The sequence below is a fragment of the Ceratotherium simum genome, unplaced genomic scaffold, assembly GCF_057802395.1.
Source record: "Ceratotherium simum simum isolate JZ-2026a unplaced genomic scaffold, ASM5780239v1 HiC_scaffold_43, whole genome shotgun sequence".
NCBI lineage: Eukaryota > Metazoa > Chordata > Mammalia > Perissodactyla > Rhinocerotidae > Ceratotherium > Ceratotherium simum.
Window position 1 is genome coordinate 4233526 of NW_028261259.1, and position 24606 is coordinate 4258131.

At 40.3% G+C, this 24606-nt stretch overlaps 1 protein-coding gene across 15 annotated transcripts in view; it reads right to left on the reverse strand.

Annotated features, from left to right (window-relative positions):
- LOC147911439 (ral guanine nucleotide dissociation stimulator-like) overlaps nt 1-24606 on the reverse strand; it is a 321882-nt gene that overhangs the window by 5490 nt on the left and 291786 nt on the right. For 3 of the 15 annotated variants that reach the window (XR_015550911.1, XM_087427970.1, XM_087427968.1), the window contains exons 1-6: nt 5051-5143; nt 4102-4310; nt 2036-2257; nt 1625-1744; nt 1121-1342; nt 66-187 (exon numbers count right to left, since the gene is read on the reverse strand). Coding sequence is in view for 3 of the 15 variants with exons in the window: in XM_087427970.1 (XP_087284096.1) it covers nt 66-119 (54 nt within the window). In the remaining 12 variants the exon portion in view is untranslated. The other 12 variants (XR_015550920.1, XM_087427969.1, XR_015550923.1 and 9 more) reach the window with 11 other exon arrangements.

Sequence of the window (24606 nt, forward strand, 5' to 3'; positions counted from 1 at the left end):
CAGGGATTGGGGGAGGGGCTGGGTGGGATTTAACCCACCAGGAGCTGCTGGGACCAGGGTCTCACCAGGCTCTGCAGGACCCTCTCAGTGGAGTTGAACGTGGCTGAGCCGTTGCTCATGTGTGATGAATACCGGAGGGTGGAGATGGTGACGTTGACTGTGAGGGTCTTCAGGTTGTGCCCCAAAGCTGCAAGATGAGAGGGAGAGCGATGGCCATCTCTGAAAGCTGGCCTGAGACCACACCAGAGTCCTGCACTCATTATAATCTGTCGTCTTCTGTCCCAGTGGCACCACCACCCACCCGTGTGGTCACCCAAGTCAGAACCAGCATATCTGCTCAGCTCCTCCTCCCTCCCAGTAACACCCATTCACCTTGCACACTGGTCCTCACATACACTCCCTCTCTCCATCCCTGTCCTAGCTCAGGTCTTAACTTCCTTCACCCGGACCAACACCCCAGCAGGCTCACTGGATGCTCTGTCTAAAGGATGTTCTACATGGACTACTAGAAGAATCTTTCTGAAATGAATACCTCACTAGGGCCACCACTGCTCTAGTACCACCCATGGCTCCCTATGGCCTTCAGTGTTTAGTTCAACCTTCTTGACCTGGCACTCAAGGCTCTACTCAATCTGGCTCCTGCTGACCTTTCAGTCTCATTTTATCCATCTACTGCGGGTTAAACATTATGCTTCATGCAACCCAAATTCGTTTCAATTCTCCCCATATGGCATGTTGTTTCTGGCCGGAGCCTTTGCTCATGGAATCCTCTCTGCCAGGAAAACCCTTCATCCTCTATTTGCCAGGGTCCCTCCTACTCATTCTTAAAGACTTCATTCTGGTGAAACTTTCTCTAGCAAGCTCCTTCCCTCCAAATTATGCCAGGTGCCTCTCCCCGAAATATCCCACATTGTATTATAATGGTGTGTTAATTTCACAAGACTAGGGGCTCTCTGATGGCTGGCCTTAGACTGAATCGTTGGTATAATCTTTGTGATCAGCATGATTGCACTAAAACCAGAATTTCACACCCTGGCTTCCCAGCTCCTGGATCACACCTGGCTAATGGGGAGTGGGGCCAGAGAGCTTCTCTTGGGAAGGAAAAGTGTTTCCCAGATACCTGTGGTGGCTTCTGGTGGCACAGGTGATGATCAAGTATGCAGGGACGTGGTGGCCGGCTCGGGAGCTGTGGATAAGGCTGTCATCAGGGAGGGACAGAGTGGGAGGAGACCCGAGGCTCACACGGGCTCCAGCACTGGCTGTCTCAGGACCACCATTCACAGGTGAAGCATAAATGAGAGTGAGGGGACCGGTGACTGTGTGAGTAGAGGGATGAGCAAGCCTGTGGATGAGAGGAGCCCAAGAGAGAGAGATAGGTGAACAAGAGTGACTGAACTCGGAGGAGAGACAGATATGCAGAAAAATGGGCAGATGGATGGGATACCTGGAAAAGGAGGACCAAGGGCGGGGCTTTAGGAGAATTAAAGTGAAAACCACGTGGGGTCAGAATGTGGTGGAGAACATGTCTGTGTCTAAGGCTTTCTCACACTGGGCTGGGACTCTCCACCAGAACCTGGGAGGGAGAGAAGGGATGAGTTAGGGCCCTTCCAGGTGCTTCCCTCACCAAGGACAGCAGGTGAAGGAGAACAAGTGCCCCCCAACCCCAAATGCAGATGGGACACAGGAGATCAGGGCCAGGAATACTCACTGTTGGTAGTCGGGGCCACGGCTCCATAGGTGTAACCTGTGGAGAGAAGGCGAGAGGAGCTGAGCAAGAGTTGGGGTGAACATAAAGAATTAAGGGAGAGGAAGGATGTAGGGACCTTTGTGGGAAAAGCAGAGGGGAAAGCAGAGGGGACGAGTGGAGGGGTGTTCAGGGGGAAGGCAATAAGATGGAATGTGGCTGGACCCAGTGATCACACAGTGATGAGAAGACTGAACCCAGAGCAGGAGGATAGAGAGATGGATCATAGCTCACTTTAGAGCAATGTAGGGAACACTGAACAGACAGCATGGCTGTAGGACAGCCCCTCACCACTGAAGTAGAGGCTGTCCCAGTCCAGGGTGAAGGAGCCCAGGTGGGTGACGCACTGAGTCTCATGGCTCAGCTCCCAGTAGAGTCACTCTCTGTCCAGCCCGGGACCTGCGGGGGTCAGAGTGGAAGGTGCAGATGATGTCCACCCCAGTGGCTACCCCACCCTTCTCAAGCCTGGGGGAGGAAGATCATGGGGATGTGGAATACTGAGCAGGGGTCATTCTGGGTGTGGAAAGCGAGAGGGGAAGGGAGGAAGGTGATGGAGATGCTGAAGGGGCTGCTCTGATGCCTGCAGGGGCTCTCCTAGGTGTCTCCCGTGTGAGACAACCCCCTCACAAGTAAGGCCTGACTTCTTTTAGGATGTGGAAGGGGGGGCCTGTGAGTGGCAAAGAGGGGTGAACACACAGACCTGGGTGAGGGGGCGCCTGCAGGTCTGCACAGACAGCAGCGAGAACAGTCAGTGCCCTGTGCCATCTGACACATGCAGGCAAGAAAGTACCGTTATGTTCTCTCGGTTCTACACTCCATGGTCTTTTCTTTCTACTTCTTTCCTACTCCACAGCCATCACCCAGGCCTAGGGAACAATCATCTTATTCCTAATCTTATTCCCAGCACCTCCCATCTTGCCTATTAAGTCTTCATTCTTAACCATGAAGTCCATTTTAACCCACATGCTTAGACCAAACGCTAATCACATCATCCTTCTACTCGCATCTCTCCAGAGTCTTCCCACTGGTCTTAGAACAGAGTCCCAAGTCACCCCTGATCTGGTCCTGCCTGTCCCCCCTCGCTGGTGTGGCTCACACCCCTCCCCCTGTGTTGACTCGGCTCAGCCATCCTTCTTCTCAGTTCATGGACACACCAGGCTCTCTGCTTCAGGGGTGTCCTCATGCGGGTCCCTCTGCCTGAAACGCTCTCTTGAACACACTCCCACACCCTCACTCCAGTCTAACCCTCCGACTAGCTAAATCCAGTCCCAACTCCAGCTCTCAAGCTAAATATCAGTCCTTCTCAAGAGGGCTTCTCTGCCCCCTCAGGTGGATTCCCCTTGTGCCAAACTCCCACATCACTCTCATCATTAACTTTTCAAAATCCAAATTCCCAAATACAATATAAATTCCATGGAGGTGGGACAAGGTCTCTCTGGTTCTCCAGGGCCCCATGCATGTGTCCCAGGGCCTGGCTCATGAGATGAGGAACCATCCCGGTTTGTCTAGGACTGCCCTGGTTTGAACACTAAACGTCCTGTGTCCTGGAAAACCCCACTGTCCTGAATAAACGAGGATGGTTGGTCACCATTAATTATACACTCAGAGACTATCTATTGCATGACAAGCACACATTCCCCTCAAGAACATCACAGGAAAGCTAGAATGAAAAAGGCACACACACATACACACACAATTAGTAGAGGCCAACAACTAAATACAAAATTACTTAACAAGATTCTCTGCAACGTGAATCACCAGACCGTTATTTCAGAAAAGTTTCAAGAAACAAAGTTAATTCCCTTTAGAAGGCAAGGTGGAGAGGACAGTCTTTTTGGAGACTAGCGCCCTTCCCTTCAATCTACAGTGTTGCTTAGTACTCCTCCAAATGATTTGAAATGTCATAAAGAAAAAAATGCTCAAAATAAATCTGGCTACTGGCAAATTCAATTTTAAATTTGTTATTAATACAAAGAAGTTCCAATCATCTTTTTCCCTGAATGCTCCTTTATTTCAAATTTATGTGGAGGATTTATAGGACTTTAGAAATCAAATTGAATGGGTCTAAGGAATGTTGCTGAGTATCCCTGCTAATATTTCATGGGATGTCTTCTAATACTACATACACACGCAAAACATTTCTGTATTTATATTATATATAAATCCTGACTTTTGAGTATTATGCAATGCAAGTAAATCTATATTTTCTACTATAATACACATTTGCAGTTATTTAGGTTTGTTTCATGTGGTTTTATTTGCATATAACTGTACTTACTGAAATATTTACCACACAGAACCACACACAGCTTACCATCTTTCCATCCATCAAACATCAATAATTTTTCTCAAGATACCTTCACTCTCAGTGACTCCAGGTGGTGACAACCCGAGCCCAGGAAAGCTCACTAGCAGGTCTTCTGCACAGCGGAGGCTGCCGGAACCTGTTGGTACCAGGTCCACAGGGTACTCACCTGGTCACACAGAAATCCATGGATCAGCAAGGACAGGTGGACCCTGAGCCTGGTTTCACCTCAAACTTGAGCTCCACGGATGCTTTTCGTGTCTGAGGGGGGAAATAAAAGCGCAAACAACTTTTGAGGCCTTTTATAGGGTGTTGGATGGAAAGGCCACCCCATTCACTTTTCTTTTTTTGTATTTACTGATTTAACTGTAACTATTGGCTGTGGCTGGATTTTCCCGATTCCTATCCAGCCACCTGCTGCTCCCCGAGATGGGAGAAAACAGCTTCGTGCTGTGTGCACTTGAGTCGCTCAACTCACTTGGCTGGACAGAGACTTTTTGGTGACTCTGGACCCTTTAAACAAGCTTGTCATTTAGGGACCTTTTAAGTGACTCACTGACTTGTCAACAATTTCCACACTTCATTCAGGGCTCGGGAGATTTTCAGACCCTGGAGAGGTTTCCCAACCTCGGCACAACTGACATTTGGGGCAGGATAATTCTCTGTCGTGCCGTCCTGGGCCCTGGAGGACACTGAGCAGCATTCCTGCCTCTCCCTCTAGATGCCAGGAGCGCCCCCATTAGTAACAACCCAAACATCGCATCCAGAAGCGGCTAAAGCCCCCTGGGGACAAAATCACATGGAGGACGATGACGGGGACTTTGAGGAGGGGACGGTAGCGCCCGGAGCCAGGAGGAACAGCAGCCTCGGGGGCCCTGAGCGAACAGCCCAGGGGAAACGGGGCTCCAGGAGGACGGAGGGACGCCGGGCCCTGACAGGGCTGCCCGCGGCCCAGGCCCCTCCCTGGACCGCAACTGGAGCCGGGACCGCCCGCCACTCACCGAGCCTCGCCCCCTGAGGGCGAACGTCCACGGGAATGCAGTCAGAGCCAAGAAGACGGAACACACTGCGCAGAACGCCCGCTCCATCCACGGCGCCGCCCGCGCTTCCGGTGCCGGTCTCGGGAGGGCGTTCAGGGAGGACGAACGTTTGGGGGCTGCGGGTTGAGGGGGCGGGCGGGGCGAGGCCGCGCACCCCAGCCTCGGGGGAGGTGTCTAGTTTCTAGAGTGAGTGAGAAGCTGGAAAGCGGGCTGGGTCAGCATCAGGGACAGGGACAAAATCTAGGGGCGGGGCTGTGTGCGGGAACCAGTTCTAGGGGCGGGCTGTGGGCGGGGACAAGGCTGTGAGTGACAGCAGGCCGGGAAGGCAGTTCTATGGGCGGGAAGAAGGGTGCAGGCAGGGCAATGAGCCGGGACCAGGCTGTGGGCGGGGACGAGGTTGTGGGCGGAGCCAGGCCCAAACGTTGTGGGTGGAGACCAGTTCCAGGGGCTGGAAGAGGCGGGGGTGTGGCTGGAATAAGTCAGGCAGACTTCACAGGGGGAGGAAATCAGCTCCAGGCGTGTGGCTGGAGGCGAGGCTTTCCGTGGACCCCTAGACTGTACAGGTAGCTGGATGTTGAACAGCTTTTCTTCAATCCTTTCCCCACCTTTACACAGCCTCATAGAATGATGTGCCCATATTTAGAATTCTAAATTTTTTGTGCATTGCTGTTCTTAATTTAGTTAAAAAATTGGATCATATATTCACATTTCTCTACAACTTGTTGTTCCAAGCCAGTAGATAAGGATATAAAGCTACTTTAATTTTAAAAATCTGGGGGGAGAGAGGCCTACGTCGTAGGTGCACATATAGGAAAACTTCAAAGAGTGGTGCAAAGTCAATAAAATATTCTCACTCTACCACTGTCTCCCGGTACTTTTGCACAGAGATAAAAATCCTTTCCTCCTATATCCTTCCAGACATACTGCGTATATGTGGGACAGTGTATATGTTCAAGCCCAAGAGGGATGTCCCCAAGCAAAACCTGAAACCCATGAATTGTCTCATGCATCAGAAGTTAATGAGAAGAGATTTAATTTTCTGGTGGAAGGAGATGAACCAGTGATGAATCCATAGGAAGACAACAAAGAAACAAGAGACTTTTACCATTTAAAAGGTCAAAGGAAAAAGTGAGAAAGAAAATGTATTCATACTATCTGATGTAGCACATCTCTGGATAAGATTCATATGCTATAAAATGGTAAACACTTATGTCATAAAACAGTAGACATTGAATTTTGATTTATCCTAATTCATTAAATAGTTATATTGGGCAAGGGGAATTATGTTTTTAACATATGTAAGAACTCTTCATGCTGATTTTTTCAGAGAAGAAATAAACTATAAATAGTCAAAAGCTGAAAAATGAAAAAGCTGTATGAGTAGCTATTTTAGAAATATAGATTTTAAACCAGAAAATTAAAGAAGTTGTTTTTGGGACCAGAGTCAAGAGTGGGGAAGGTAGCTTTACATTATAAGGCTTGGAGTATTATTTGAGAGATGTGCGTATACATACACACACACGGGAGTCTGAAATTTTATTCCAAAGGGATCATCTAACTCTACAAAGAATTTGTAAAAAGGATTCACTTTACAAGAGTAGAACGTATTTTGAAAACTGCAGACTTCAAGCATTAAAAAAGCTGTCATCATCCCGGTGGAAAAATGAATGGGGCATCACTTTCCAACCCACATGTTGATAAGCATTTTACATACATTACTCTTGAGTATTCTCACAGCAACCCATAAGGAAGATGGTATTATCTATCTCCATTTTGCAGATGAGGAAATTGGTGACAGCATATTGCTAAAATTTTCATATAAGTTCTCAATAGATATTGTTTTATGTTAAAATTGTTTATTGAATTTTCTTTTCATTAATAAAATGATATGTGTCACTCTTACAAATAAGCAAAGGCTGTGTAAAAACAATTTAGCAAAACTACAGTTTTCTTTTGATATAATTAAATATAACAATCACTTTATTATTTTTCTGCTGTCTGCCTCACATCTACGAAGATGCTTCCTATCCCAAAGGCTTACTAGAAAACTCTACTAAAAATCAAGAATCAGGGACTACCCATATTATGCAAGGTTCCTGAATACATGCAAAAAAAGCCATTATAACAATTTTTTGTACCAAAATCTTAGATCATTCATGAACTGATAACGACACAAATCATGATTAGGCAAGGTATTTCTGTAGAATGACAAATATTTAAACTTTAGACATTTAGAAAGGTAATTCATTACAGTAACTAATGTGTATAAGACTTTTTTCAAACTCACTAAGTGCCAGGAAATCATTTGACAAAATGCACTGCAATATTATTCACAATAACCAAGAGATGGAAACTACCTAATTTTGCACCCGTGGGTGAAAGGATGAAGAAAATCTGGGACATCCATACAATGGAATATTATTCAGCCTTAAAAAGGAAGGAAATCCTGTATTCAGAATTACTTGCCTGGATCATTTCAGTAGCCATGTGGTTTCTTCCTTAGTCCCCTCTGATCCATTCGCCAACCAGGAACCAGGGTGATCCTTTTACAATGCAAGCGCCACAACCTCTAATGGATCCCTAAAAGAGATTTTGGAGGTGGACTGCCTGGGTACCAGCTGTGTGACCTTGGTCAATTATATAACCTCTAATGTTCCTCATCCATACAATAGAGGTTAATAGTATTGTCTCCATGGCATTGTTGTGAGGATTAAATGAGTGAATACATGTCAGATGCCTAGAAAGTGCCTGGCACATGATAAGGCATCATGAAAAATTTAACTGTAATTATAACCAAATTAAATATTGTGATGGCCTATTAATTAAGTTGAACCATATGAAATTTCTAATATTCAACCATTTTGACCCATTATTATTGTTGAATAAATGATAAAAGTCTAGGCAGGTTTGTTAGAGTCAAAAAGGATTGGATAAATGAAAATATTATTAGAAAAAATGGGCTGAAATAGATTGCTTTGCAATTTACAAAGCAGTTTCTCATACTTTGTTTCATTTAATCTCTATAGAATGCTTTTCAGGGTATTATTACCACTGTCTCTGAGGGAGTAACTGACTTTCCCTAAATCACACCACATTAAATAACACAATTAGAGTGGAAACATCATTTCAAGTATAAATCCCATATGATATTTTTTTCCCCTTCATAATGTCATCGGTCCTCTCAAGAAAGTGATGAAATAATGCTGATTCATAGGAACTTAGTCTTAAAGAGACATACTCTCAGATGATAAACACTATGTCTTTGAAACAGGGGTGTTGCAAGGAGAAACTTGGGACCCATGCTTTCTGGGTTTTCAAGTCCATGATTAGACTTCTGGTAAACAGTCAAAGAAGGGAAAGGGTGAATAATAGTCCAGAATGAAAAAAGTTTGACGTATATGTAACTTTATTGATCACCTCAAGATTCTCTTTTTGTTTATGGTCTGTGTCACCCTACTAGAATATAAATGCTCTTAGGGTAGATCACTGCTATCGTGCAGCAAGTGGTAGGCGCTGAGTAAATATTTATTAAAGGAATGAAAGTGGCCTTGAATACATCTGCTCTTTACTCACCAGAGAACAGCCCCATAGCAGGCAAATGGCATCATTAACAAAATTTTAAAAATCATATCCTTATTAGCTCGTAACCATGGATACAAGGCTCCCATTTATTTCATACTTTCTAAGTACAGAAGAATTCTGGTGTATTAGGGAATGTTTCCACAGCCTCGCTGTAAAATAAAGCAAGACTTTTTGGCCCATTGATTGCTGTTTCCAGCAGGGCCCATCTCTATACTTACCTCTAAACAATTAACTATAGATTTGTTATCCCAATGAACAGTGATTTGGTATGGAACCTGTTTTATCAGTGTCATGCGAAAGTAGACATTTGATATGTCTTTAAGGGGTGATATGGATAATAATGTTGATGCAGAAGAAGACAACTAAAAATTCTCTCTGGTCTTTGTCAAGTGCATCTGGGTGAAGGGTATCTTGTTGTCACTGGATTTCAGAACTCAAAAAGACTCGTCCAACTCTTCATGTTACAGGTGAAGAAACTGAGGTCTAAAGAGGTTGAGAGATTTGACCAAGACTAATTCCTGGGACTAGAGAAAGATCCTCTGATTCTCAGCTGGCCACATTGTCATAAGATCTCCAGCTCCAAACAGCCAAGAGAAGCAAGTCTGTTGATTTCCAGGCAGAAATGATTCCCCTTCACGTTTTTACTTTTTCTCCCTTAGATGCCTGCTCTGCCCTGACAAGGAATTTATCTGATGTTTACGCTAAACTTAAGAAGAGGAAAATGCTCCTGGCAAACACTTGTGATTCAGTGTGGCAAGGGAGAGCACAGTCATGAAAAAATGAGAATCAAAAGAATAAGAGGTAAATAATATTAGAGAAGAAGAGAAAATCTATTATTTTAGTGGGACATAACTTATAAAATTTAGAACTGGTAAATAAGTGCAGTAATGTATAAGGAAGCTAGATTCCTATATGAAACATCAAAAATACTGTTACATGAGCAAGAATTAGTTTAAACATGTAAATAATTATTCCATTCATAAGAGCAATGAATTATTTAAGATGAGTAGTTAAAATAATTGGAACTACACATTAGTTATATGAAGAAGATTATAAAGAGATACAAAGCGTGTAAAAGCTCTGATTAAATGGAGAGATATACTATACTTGTGATTGAAAACAGTGTTTCAAAGATATCAATTTTCCAAACATTATTCAGATTCCATATGCTTCAAATCAACTTTTAAAATGATGTAGTGTTTGTTTTATAGACTAAAAGATATCCATTTGTAAAATAAAATGCTGGACCTTCAACTAACATTATTCACAAGTAAATCATGCCAAATGGATTATAAGGGCTAAAATTAAAAGTAAAAATCCCCCGCGTATAACAGTAGTGGATGACAATATAGAAGAATATCCATAATCTTAAAATTAGTGAAGATATTCTTAATATATATGCTTAAAGATGTCTGGTTGAAAAGAGGAAGGAGAAAAAGTAAAATGGAACGTGATATGGTCTCTGATTTTCTTTCAGAGACTTAATCTAGAGAAGAATATTCCAGTCTACGATATTGGATAAAGAAATAGAAATCTGTGATAATTACACAAATAATGAGAGGACATATATAAATGGTAGCATAATGTATCAGTTAGCTTCTGCTGTATAACAAACCAACCTAAAATTTGGTGGCTTCAAATAAGAATAGTTTATTTTTTCTCAAGATTCTGTGGGCTAACTGGGCAGTTATTTTGATCTGGACCTATTGGTGGCTCAGCTGGGATTGGCTGGTCTAGGACGGCCTTACTCACATATCTGATTGTTGACTTGAAGTCACCTGGAGTAATGGAGATGTGCAGTCTATCTAGACTCATTCACATATTGATGGCCTCAGGCTTCCCAAGGGCAGCCAGAGAAGGACAAGTACCAACAATGAGCAAGTGTTTTTCATGCCTTTGCTTATGTCATTTGTTAATGTCCCATTGGCCAAAGCAAGCAAGTTACAAGGCCAAGTCTACCCAGAGTCAACGTGGGATGCTATGACAAAACAGACAGTGGGAGAAAACTAATGTGTCGCCATTTTCGCAATCTTTCACACATAATTTTAGAGGAGAATTAGTATGAATGTTTTTGTATTTGTTCATTTGAATGCCCGAGGAAAATTGTACAAAGCCAAAACAAACGTAAAGCAAAAAATTAAGTGGAGATGTAAGGTAAGTTTAGTTGGTACTTAAAGTGGGTCTGCACAAATGTGGTAGTTTATTTTTCAAGTGTAGGCAAGTTCTTGTGACCTATGAAAATAACTTACATTTCGATTATTTTCTCGCTGAATGTGTTTTATTCGTTAACACATTTGATGTGTTTCTCTCTGGCCTTAGGAAAATAACGTAGCACTTGGGAGCAAAGATGCAGCCTAATAGCCCCACACTGGAGGCCAAGATGGAGCAGACATCCACGGCCACCATGACCTTGCCTTTGGTGCTGTGGTAGACGGGGAGGAAGGTGACCCAGACACTGCAGAACACCAGCATGCTGAACGTCAGGAACTTGGCTTCATTAAAGGTGTCAGGCAGGTTCCGGGCCAGGAAAGCCACAGTGAAGCTGCCCAGGGCCAAGGAGCCCAGGTATCCCAGGACACAGTAGAAAGCAGTGACCGAGCCCTTGTTGCACATGATGAAGATGTGGCCGTGTTCAGAGTGTGCATCTGTGTCAATGAAGGGAGGAGAGGTTCCCAGCCAGATTCCACAGAGACTCAGCTGGATAAAGGAGCAGATGGGAATGATGAAGTTAGGTTCCTCTGCCACCAACCACTGCCTCATCCTTCTCCCTGGTGCAGTGACCTTGAAGGCCACAGCCACAGTCATAGTTTTGGCCAAGACACTGGAAACAGCCACAGTAAATACAACTCCAAATGTGATTTGTTGAAGAATGCAGGTGGCTGTCTTGGGACGACCAATGAAGAGTAAGGAGCAGAGGAAGCAGAGGGTGAGGGAGATGAGCAGGATGTAGCTGAGAGTCCGATTATTGGCCTTGACTATGGGAGTGTCTTGGTGCTTCACAAAGACCCCCAGCACCACAGCTGTGAGGACAGAAAAGCACAGAGCTGTGCAGGCCAGGGCCATCCCCAAGGGGTCCTCATAAGCCAGAAAGGTCACAGCTTTTTTGAGGCAGCAATCTCACCCTCTGTTGGCATACTGATGATCTGGACACTTCACACACTGATCCATGTCTGGGGAGAGATGCAAAGTGTCCTCAGCCCAGGTTCAGTCATTCTCTCTCATTCGCATGCCCCCAAAGAAGGCATTGGGTAAGTTTAGCCAATTGTCTTCCTTTGTTGCTCCAGGCACCAAATAACAGAATGCTCTGCAGAGAACCATTCCCAGTTAATACTGCCCATCTTATTTATGGTTAAGTAAACAAAGCTATTATCCTTCTCAGTATTTATCTTGCATATTCATGAAAGCACTTTTTTCTCAGCAGAAAACCAAATGTCCTCCCTGTCTCTCTGAGCTATACCCCTGTAAGCTATGGCCTAGATTTACTCATTCAATGAGCAAGCAGTTATTGGAAAACCTCCATGAGCCAGATAATATGCTACATTCTAGGGAAACAGAGATGACCAAGTCATAGACCTCACTCCTCGGGAGTTTCAAAATGAGACCATTTCTACCATCTAAAATGATCTCCAAAACATTTCATCTTGATTTCACTTCCACCACTTCTGTTAAGATTTTAGTCACTTCTCTCCTATGTTACCATAAGATCTTTTTACTCTGGTTCCCTGCCCTTGTCCTGCATCACAAGTGATACTTCTACATGTAAGTGGGATCATGTTTATCATCCATTGAAAAATCCGACAAACTCTTAGGAAGACCAAAAAGACTGTATAACCTTGGTCTTGCCTACCTCTACTACCTCTGCTCTGATTTTTAAGATTCCCAAATCTTCATGTGGTTCTGAAACTGTTCCGTGCCCACTCATCCCTGCAGGTATCAATACATGCTTTTTCCTTCTACAGGGGCATTGCTCCTTCCTCTTTACGTCCCTTTAAATTCTCTCACTTTTCACGTTTAGAACTACAATCTGCCTGATAATGTTTTCTGTGGATGGTGTGAGTTAGGGTTGGCGAGTCATTGTCTTCTCCATGAAGACAGCCAATTTACCCAACATGGTTTATTGAAAAGGCTTTCATTTTCCCACTCCTCCTCAGTGTTTCCTTGTAAATCAGACGTCTATACGTGAGTCCCTATATGAGCAGCTTGTATCTGAACTTACCATTTGGTTCCGTTGATTTTCTTGTTTATCCTCTTGATGAACCTCCTCTATTGTGATGCTCTAATACTTGATGTCAGGTAGAGTAAGTCCTCCCACTCTATTCATTGTTTTCAAGATTTTCTTAGCTAAGTTTTTCCTTTATCATTTCCATAAGAATTGTATCAATTGTAATTTCCACAGAACGGGTCATCATTTTAGCTGCAATTTTGTGGAAGCTGTAGATTAATTTGGACAGTTTTGATATCTGTAGAATTTTGAGTCTGTTCAGTCACGAATTTGATTTATCCCTCCACTTCTTTCAGTCTTCCTCCATTTTTCTAAATGCTGTTCTATAAATTTATGGACAGAAATCTTTTGAAAGTCTCATTAAAGTTATTTCTAGGTACTTCATACTTTAAGATGTTGTAAATGTCATTTTTTAAAATTTAAATTTTGAATGCTTATGACGGGTAGATGGAAGCAAAACTTTCTATATTAACCTTGTATTCAGCCACCAATAAAGTCAGTTAATACCTTAATTTATATGGTTTTTACATTTATACCATAATATCATCTGAAGATAACATCAATTTTACTTCTTCCTTTGAAGTAAATTATTCCTTTTATTTCTTTTCCTGCCAATATTGTATCAGGCAAGACCTCCAGCTTAATGGCTTATAGAGGCAGTGATGTTGAACATTCTTCTCTTATCCTTGCTTTCAACAGTGCACCATAAAGTTCCATTCTGTGAATACTGTGTATGGGAGTAAGAGAGTTTCCTTCTGTTCCTGATTTGGTAAGTGTTGTTTCTGTTGTTGTTGTTTGTTTTAAAATATGAATAGGTGTTTAATTTTACTAGTTTTTCTTACAGTTATTGAGATTATTATTTCTCTTTTTTCAGAGATTAGTGTACTGAATTACATTGCATGAACCTAATTTGGTCATGATATGTCCTTCTTATAAAATATGGCTAGATTTGGAACCTTGATTTGATTTGATTTTTTTTTTTAGGATAAATGAATTTAATCCAAGAAAGAGAGTGGCCTGTAATTTCCTTTCCTGCAATGATTTTGTTAGATTTTGGTACCAATGTTAATCTCGTCTCTCAAAGTGAGTCAAAAAGTTTTCAGTTTTTCCTATTCTCTGGAAGAGTTTGAGTAGATGTATATTATTTTTTTCTTGAATATTTGGGCAGATTCATCAGCTTTGTACCAAATAAATAGCTTACAATAAAATTTTGTAGAAATGTTTTAAAGGATGGTCTCAATTTCTGTAATAGGTATGGCAATATTCAGATTTTTCATTTTTTCTTGAGGCAGTTTGGTAACTTTTATTTGCCTAGAAATTTGTGAATTTCCTCTAAATTTTCATTGTATCAACATGATGTTATTTATGTTTTCTTCATGTTAAAAATTTTCCATATGATCTGCACAGATTACTCCCTTTTCAGCCTTGGTATTATTTTGTTGCAATTTTTCTCTTTTTTTGAACACTAGTACTAGGATTTTATTGAGCATATTTGTCATTTATTAGAATCTAATTTAGTTTTATTTATCCTTTTGATGTTTGTCTTTTATTTTGTTAACACTTCCTCTAACATTTATCATTTTGTGTTTTCTCTTTTCCTTGTGTTTACTTTTCTGCTCTTTTTCTAGTTTGTGATGAATGCTTAGAACTTAGAAATTCAACCTTTCTTTATTTAAATATACACAATAATATATAAATATATATAATCTAGGATTATACATTTCTCTTTAAGGATAGATTTAATTCCACCCCATAAGATTTGATGAATAGTATTTTTAATTGGAAATACATTCTAATTTCCATCATAGTTTACTCATTAATCATCGGTTGTTTACAAGTGTATTTATTAATCTCCAAGCATGTAGGAATTGAAGTTAGTGGATGTAGTGTTCTTTAGATGTGCATATGGAACATATACCCAAACTTACCACACGCCAAATGTGCACGTGGAAGCTTTATCCAAATTGACGATATGCCAGACTATATCATCAATCTCAGTACATTTCAAAAAAATTGAAATTATACAAAAGATGTTGTGAAATTAAGCTTCATATCAATCACAAAAATAAAATTAGATAATGCCACCATTGAGGTTATTCCAGCATTGCACCGTTTAATATCATAAATCTGAGTAATTCCAAGATGTTAATTATTGTATGAAAAATCTTCAGTATTGGTTTTCTGTCCCTCTTCTACTTCATGACCCAACTCCCAAACCCACATTGTCTGTGTTCTAGTCATGTTGAACCTTTTCTCAGCTCCCTAGAATATTAAATGCAGGGCTAATTTGCCAGTTTCTGCCATTTCTAAGAATTCCACCAAGAATTTAATCCGCCTTCATTAGTCTGATATAATACTAATGCTACTGCCTCTATGAAGAAGTCCATGACACTTCCCTCCCCACAAACATATATACTATCACTTATTTCATCCCATGGGTCTCTGCGTACCTATATTGCAGCCCTATGTCACCACCTTGAATTCACATCACTGCATGTTGTCTCCCCTACTCACCTGTGAACTCGAGGAGATCAGAAACCAAGCTGTACCATAAGCTCATTGTACACCATGGAAATACTTACTTCTTAAATCAAACACAACCTTTCTGAGCTCCTGCTCTGTGCCAAGAACAGCACCAGACACTGGAAAAATAAGGATTTGTTCAATGTGATCTAAATGTAGCTTTAAAGAAGATGAAAAGTAAGGACTTACAATACCATGTGTTAGATTCCATGAGAGAGATTTAAGTTAGTTACTGTGGAGTGGTCATAAAGGGTTTCCTTGAGATGATAATGCCTGCAATGATGCTAAAATGAGACAAGCAAGCTAGTTCAAGGTAGAGAGAGAGTATCATTTTGGGAGGAAATATTATTGGCTATAAAAGTTAAATTACTAAATGGAGGAAGGCAACATTTGGACCCTGCAGTCCTCATCAGAGCTTTTCCGTTTCTTTGGGAGAACGGTGCATACAAAAGAGAGGTGGAGAGCCAGCCCTGATAGCCTAGTGGTGAAAGTTCAGTGCTCACCACTTCGGTGGCCCATGTTGGTTTCCTGGTCATGGAACCACACCATCTCTCTGTGAATTGCCATGCTGTGGTGGTGGCTCACATAGAAGAACTAGAATGATTTACAACTAGGATATACAGCTATGTACTACAGTTTTGAGGACAATAATAAAAGAGCAAGATTGGCAACAGATGTTAGTTAGCTCAGGACAAATGTTTCCCTTCAAAAAAAAATAGAAGTGGAGAATGTCACTGCAAGGCATATACTCACCTATCTCATTGGAAATCACATTCTCTGGGCTGGGAATGCAAGCAAAACAACAGGCAACATTGCTCTCTTGAGGGCTCTTCCTGAATCCCGGACTGCAACTCTCACTGCATGCAGAGTGTGGAGTTTGGAGAAAATCAGATAACACTTGGTAACAGCTGTGACTTTTACCTAATTTTCAAGTAACTAGAGTGTTTTAGAGTATTGGGCCTTAACAAACTTAATCTTGAAATACCTAAATCCAATTCATTGGTTGGACGCCATGCTTATTGTATGATATAAAACACTGGTACACCTCAGAAATACTGTGGGTTTGTTTCCAGAGCACAGCAATAAATCAAATATTGCAATAAAGTGAGTCACACCAATTTTTTGATTTCCTAGTGCATAAAGAAGTTATGTTTACACTATACTGTAGTGTACTAAGTGTGCAATAAATTATCTCTAGAAAACATGTACATAACCATTTTTTTAGAAAAATTATTCCTGAAAATTACTAACCACCTCCTGAACCCTCAGCAACTTGCAATCTTTTGCTTATGAAGGTCTTGCTTCCATCTAGGATTGTTGGTAAATGAAAAAATTACTTCAGTTGGAAGTGAATTGTTAAATTCCCATATATGGCCCTTTATGAAGCTCTGAGGGGACACAAAACTCCAACAAGATTTTGGCTATTTATGTGTGGTGTAAGTAATTGTGATTGGGTTCAACCCACCTCAGTAATTCCTGTGTCCCACTCAATCACCTCCTCAGATAAAGACAATTCTTGACCACGTGGAGCATGTTGGGAATATTCTCCTACTTTCACCTTAAGTCCAAGACCTTCTGGAAAATTCCCAAAGTTGAGAATGGTTTACTCTGAATCTGATTTTCCTTCATCAGCCAAATTCACTGAGTCACCAGCAGGATTGTTAAATTCTATGTTCCTCAGAAAGGGGTGCAGCTAAAAGAGACACATCATCCTGTGGTGAAGTGGGCCCGGGTGTTAAAGAGAAAAACCCTGAATTGGGGACAGCCTTTCATTGTCTGTAATCCTTGCTTCATAATGTACCTTTATTACAAGTATCCAATGAAGTAAAGCAAATGAAATCATATGGAGAACTACAATATCATAATGTTTCTAAAATATCAGTTAGTTTCAAGAGAAAATGCCTAAAGACAAGAATATCAAGATGATCAGTGGTGATAGGATTCAGACAAATCTCGAGTACAAAGTCCAATCTAGCCACCCTCATGCACTCTCTGAATTTTCCCAGACCATCAATCTGCAAAATGATGTTAGCAATACCTAAAGTTGTTGCAGAATTAAATGAGATCATTTATGTAAAGTATTCACTATGATGTTCAGCACCAGATAGGCACATAAAGGACAAGTTCTCTTCTTCTTGTCATTGAGGAGCTTCATGGGAGAAGACAGGATATTCCCTATTGAAACGTTAGGCAGGCAGGATATTGGGATCCTTTGTAACACAAAGCATTGATATTGACTCATAGCTCACTTCCTCGTTGCCACTAGAACCTTCTTGTAGATGACTTACTACCCAGGACTAGATATACCTCCTAGAGAGTGAAACAAGTATAGAAACTCTTGTGCTTTTCTTGGAGAAAGAATCCTAACTGCTTGGTTTGAGCACCTGTGGAACCATAAGAAAGTCACTTTTACGAGTGTACATTCTGTTAAGTCGAAGAGACTTTACCTGCCAGGGACAAAACACCAGACCTTCCCCACTTCGCATTGGCTGCATTTCTGCATGTTGAAGAAGCATCTTGTGAAGGTTCCAGGCCACAGCATACACAGCATTTTACATACTGTAACTCAATTCAGTCATGCTTGTGTCAAAAATCTGCCAAGGCAGCCATCCTAAGGAGGCATTAGGTGGACAATTCTCCAGTGTTTTACAGTAAGACTCAGAAATCGTGCAAGGAATAAAGGGAAACCACAACATAGTGAGGTAAATGTCTTCTGGATATTTGGAAGGGTTAACTGTCTGGATAAAATTTTCAAAGCCAGGGACCTCACTACGGTGGTGTGAAAAAATGATAGTCCCATACAATGAGTCAAGGATGAAATCTCTCTCACTGTGGATAAAATCCCACTGTGATGTCGTGACCCAGACTTTCCATATCACTAAATACTCCCAAGTAGAAAAGCTCAAGCTTATCAGAGAGTTGGCATCACCATAAATGATAACCACATTCCCTTCTGTTTCCTATACTTGCAAATCATATGGCCATGTCCTTGAGTAATATGAGCTTTCAGTCACAGGAATCATTTCCACAAAGGCTGCACAGATTCCATTCCGGTCCATCTCTCCTCTCAAGTCTGAGAGAAACTCAACACCTTTCTTGTCTTCCGAGATGACCAGCCCCACCCAGATCCAACTGAAATGAAGCAGCAAAGAGTCCATGCCAATGGCTAGAGATGTGTCCCTGGGGTCCATCTAATAGAGAGATGGAAACTGCTCATCATCATTCAGGGTAAGATCAAAAGGACCATAGGTAAGCTAAAAGGAAAAGACAATTGGAAGCAATATGAGGAAGGGGATTGGCAAAAATCACACTCTCAGTCCTGAAGGCTGTTCAGCAACACCTGGAGTGGTAGAAGGGGACAATTACTCATTTCATTTTCTAATCATTTTGCACTCCCTGAAAGCTTTCTATAAAATAAGATCAGTCAGAGTTCCAGGAAACTGCTTTGTCTCCTTCCCCTTCAACCTTCTCTCTACTCCAAATAAAGGAAATGTCATACTCCATCGAGGTCCTGTACACGGACCCTTTGAGATCATATCCTTTGAGAGATGCACAAACCCAGTCTCCTCCTCTCTTCCTTTTTAAGCCCCTGAGAATGGCACCAAAGGAGACGTGGTTTCATCTCTCCCCATCCCACCCAGTCTTACCTGTGGAAATTTGTACAGTTCCAGCAGTGTTCCAATCTGGGCAGAAATTGCCCAGGTGGTTCCTGTAAGGACCGCTAGAGACTTACACTCTCTCCTGCAGTCGTAATTAGGGATGTCCTTGCCCAACCCTGAGAACCAAATCAGGGAACTCTCCAATGTCCTCCTTTCACTGGGCAGGGCATTATAGAGATCAAATCCCAGAGACATGTTGGGCAAGATATGAGGGTTCCTGTTGATTTCCTCAATGGCAAAAACCAAGGACAGAACATACTGGTAGTTCTTGTACTGAAACCTGCATAGAGAGATAAGGATCCTTAGGAAAATACTCAAAATGATTTCCTTCAAATGCAATACAATGACTTTATTAAAATGAATTTGCTATTGACTCGAATGTCTGTGGCAACAGATGGCACTCCTGAAGCCTTAGAATTTATAACTAAAGAAAATAACATGACTCCAGCTGTGGAACGTCCTTACTGAATTCCACACTCATGAAAGAAACTGGTTAAATACACAGAAGAAAGTACAATGAATGGAAAAACAGATCACATTCAGAGTAGACTTGTAAATGGCTCTTTGGTTCAGGATCCAAAATGCTTGTTTATATGAGCACACCATTAAATCCTTCCTAGAAGAGCAACAATATTAGCATGAGATTGGAGAAAGCTCTGGGGAGGAAGAATAATTGCAACTGAAAGATACGTGACAAGCATAGACGCATGACATGTGCAGGTTGAGAATGGTGCAACAGGAGGCTGTCAATCAAATTGCCTAAACCTCTGTCCCCTCAAACCTGTGCGTCTGCCACCATCAAAACCAGGAAACTAAGGTGAACTTCAGAGATCCAATGAAGGAGGAATCATCAACAGGCAGGAACAATTGAAAGAATCAAGAAGGACTGAAAGGACTAGCAACACTTAGGAATCTAAGAGAGAGAGCATTGTAAAGTTTAAAAAGCTTCTCATCCATTTCTTATTTTAAAAATATAAAATTAAAATTAATCATTAACATCTTTAACGGTACCTATTCCTGATAGCCCATATTGTCTTCATCTTTTCTACAGACTTTCTACACACAAATAACACCTAAGCCAAAGAAAATTCTCTGCATTTCTATTGCCTGGGATTTGTAATAGCATCAAGAATAAAATAGAGCAGTCACTTGTACTTATTTCAAGTGTTCTATTATTTGAGGATTGATTAGTACCCTAGTTCATGCTCACTGCTTGTTAATGCTCCCCGTGTCCCTGTGAAGAATAGGTGTTCTTCACTTGTTGGGTATAGGGTTCGATGTGTATCCATTAAATCCAACTTGCTAATTTGTTTTTCAAACACTCTATTATTAGATATATGTTATTCTTTGTCTCAGAGGAAAGTTGAAATTCTTCACTATGATGATATATTATGTCTACCTCTCCTCTTCCTCTGCCTCCTTCTCCTGTACTTCCTCCTCCTCCTCCTCTGACTTTTTCTTCTTGTCTTCTCCTTCTTCTCCTTCTCCTCCTCTTCCTTCTCCTCCTTCCTTTCCTAGTTGAGGCTATATTATCTTCACATGACATCGTGTGTAGTATAACGACTATATCTTCATGCTAAGTTGAACTTATATACCATTGGGGATTAACCACTTAATTCCTAATGATGCTTTTTTCCTCATCTGTTTTATCTCATATTATTATAGCTACCCTGGGTTGATTTTTGATTGATATTTTCCTAGCATATCTTTATATCTTCTATTCTGTTTTGAATTTCTAGTTTTCCATGTTTTTTAGTTTTCACAAGTCTTGTAAACAAGATACAGCTAAATTTATCATTGTCGTATCAAATTTAACAATCTGTATTTAACTGGAGAATTTATTCCATTTACATTTGTTGTGATTATTTATGTCCTTCTTTTGCTCCCACTATCTATATGTTTTCCTTCTATTTTTTCCACAAGTTTTATTATGTTATTTCCCTTTAAAATTTATTGATTTATACTTGTTTTCCATATTCTATTGTATCTCCTCTATTTGGGTGAGAGTTATATTCTCTACTTCTATTTTACCACCAGCCCACATTGCCTGAAGTGGATATAGTTTCTCATCTCCTGAGAAATTTATAGACCCTTTAACTTTCAGTTTTACCCTCATGACTCACTTGTTTTTGTTGTACAGTACTTTATTTCTCCTTTTTCTTTACTCTCTCTCATCATCTCCATATCTAAATTATCTTTCATGTTTTTTAGTTCCTTGTCTTTCTATGCTGCATTCTATTTCCTTCAGAATTCAAATTTGGTTTTCTATTCTCTCTTCTGTTGTAGAACCCATCTATGAAGTTTTAAAACTCAACAGTTATGTATTTTTAATCTCTTAAAGTTCTATAAGGCCCTCTGCCAAATATGTCATATCATTTCTAGAGTCTCCTCTTTGATTTTGTTATTCCATTTTTTGTTGTTCCATTTTTTATACACAGTTATTTTATATCTTGAAGTTGGTAAGTCTAATAGTGAAGGTTTTAGTGTTTAAATCTATTGTTTTATTTTTAATTTTCTTATGTCTTATGACTCTTATCGACAATGGCATGTATTCCTTATTTGTTTGGAGAACTTTGATTATGAGCTCATATTTGTCTGATTTTAATGTGTACAGAATGTAAGGCTTTAGTTTAGATTCTTTCTTCCAGAGATGAATGTCACTGGTTTCTGCTCACAGTCATGTGAGATGACACCAAGCTAAATGCCTTTTTTGTGTGACTCACAACTAATCTGTGAGTCCCAGATTCTTTCCCTCAAGTCACTGGTGACTCAAAGACAAATCCTTTCATTAGATGATCATACTGGCCTTTGACCACTGGGTGAATCCAAATTTGTCTAGTGCTTACAATTTCCTTCTTCTGTCCTTTGAGACTTGGCTTACATCATGTGAACTCAAGAATGCAATAACATTATATTTTATGGAAGATAGTGTTATGTGGAGGGAAACCCCTTTGAGGTTTCTAGTCCTCCATACTCCTAGTATTTCATTCTTTTGGATACTTCTTTTCATTTCTTTCTTTTAATAAAAATTCTTTCTTTAACTTGAAAAGAAAATAAATTTTAAAATCAAACGTGTGAGCTTGGGAGTATAGAAATAATTTACACACTATTCAACAAAATAAGTTTAAGATATAGAAAATTTTACAGTAATGTATGTATGGATTAGGTACATTTAACTGAAACTAAGAACCTCTATTTAGAACATATTTAATCAAATTTTAGGAGGAGAATCATTGAGATGCACACTCCAGGAACATTCTGTTTCTGTGAGGTGCACACATACTACACATATACCTGATCGTCATGTGACAAGCCATGATATGGCCAACTTTAGTTCAACTTAGTTCAGGTGTGATATGATCAATTAAACTTGAAGAAGGGAGAGTGTCCAGAATGTCCAGAAGCCCCATGTGTTTCCAATGTTAGAGCATTAAATACTGAGAACAAGGAAGAATGGTGCAGGTGTTGTATAAGTAAATTGCAGGTGTTGTATAAGTAAATTGCAATGTCTAAAGAGCAGAGAACAGCATCCACATTAAACTTATTGCAGATTGTGTCACATTTCTGAAAATAAAGCACTCCTTTCAGAAGAAAAATGAAGAACATTTTTGTGTCAGTTGGGGCCTCCAAATGCTGAGGTGGAGTTAGGAGTACAAGAAGATTATTGTGGCATAACACCTGTGAAAAATCAAAGGCTTGGGTAGGGACAGCCTGCACACTCAGATACGGATTTTACTGCCTCTGAAATGAAAAAAATAAGGAATGTTAGGCAGAGGAGCTTTGAATCACAATGTGGAGATGCTAGTCTGCACCCGAGACCTACTGAATCAGAATGTTTGGGGTGGGGTCCAGCAAACCTTCTGTGTTTTAACAAGCCTTCCAGATAATTCAGATCCTTAATCAAGTTTGAGGTTGACGGGTTTCAAAAAGCACCATACCAAAGAAGTGAACACTGAAAAATTAAAACAATTGTCTCAGTACTTTGTGTTAATGCGATTTTTAAAAAATGCAAACCACAAACTACTTTAAAGAATGTGCATAAAATTTAAAACCATCTTGAACCAAGAGCTTAATCTATACTGGATTAGGAGAAAAGAGACACTGGATTTGGAGAAAAAGAAAAGAAGTAAAATACTAATTAATTTTTCATCTAACATTGAGGAGGCAGTGAGGCAAGACTTCAGATTCTGGGTTCTTCTTATTTCTCAAATTAAAAATATTGTAAAATAGGGGCCACCCTGGTGGCATAGTGGTTAAGTTTGCATGCTCTGCTTTGGTGGTCTAAGGTTCATGGCTTCGGATCCCGGGTGCAGACCTCTGCACCGCTCATCAAGCCATGCTGTGGTGGTGTCCCATATAAAGTAGAGGAAGATGGTCATGGATGTTAGCCCAGGGCCAATTTTCCTCAACAGAAAAAAAAATTCTAAAATAGAATGTGAAAAAGATGTATATATCCAACATCGTGGAGAAAAGTTTACTAAGGAAAATTACTTTAAATGGAGCAAAACAAGGAAAAAAGAAAAAAAGCAAAGTACAAAATTTAAAAATAGAACCACAGAGATAATGCTACATATAGCAGTTATACTATACTGAAGTTACGTACTATACTGAAGTTACTTAAATCACTTTTTCAATATTGAATGTTACTCTACATTCCACGAAGACATAGGAAACTAACACTGAACGTAGATGCTGAAAGAAAGGGGATTGTCAGTGATATTCCATACACGTGCTCACAAAAGTAAAGCCACAACTAATAGGAAACTTTTATATATGAATGTGTATAATGGTACACATATCTGAAGGCAAAATATTTAGGGACTAAAAGGTGGTTAGCAGGCAAAATGTATATGTTCAATTATAGTATCATATATTTAAAAAAGGATTTTAAAAATATGAAGTAAAGTGAACCTAACTACAACCAAAGTAAGAGTATTCAATTAACTTCTCAGTATTTGTCCAAAAAAAGTCAATATAGGAATCATATATATTGTTAATCTTGATTTATCATTAAATATGTTTGGAGCATACACACACACGTGCCCGCATATAAATATCAAACTTCCTACTCCAAAGCAAAGAAAGCATATTATTATAAAATTAGGTCCTATCCTTGTCCAGCAAGCAATTTCGACATAGCAATCAATTCCTGAAGCTGCCAGAAGTGAGATAGATGGCCAACCACAGAAATTCTGACTCAGTAGCTCATCAGAGGAACGGGCAGATTTGAAATCCAGTTCCTTAACCAAGTTGCACGCAAAAATGTTCATTAACTGCCAACATATCTTAAACAAATCAGACAATTTATAAGCCAGTAAAGACTCTCATGAATAACTGTTTGGTCAAGCAGGAAATCAAACCAATGATTAGAAAGGAGTGGTGATGGTTTGTAATTGGTATTTGAGTCGTGAACACGATTTAATCTATGCAGAAATAGAAGCATAATGATATACACCAAAAATTTATACAATGTTGTAAACCAATGTTACTGCAATAAACAAAAATTAAAAATAAATAAATAAATAAATGAA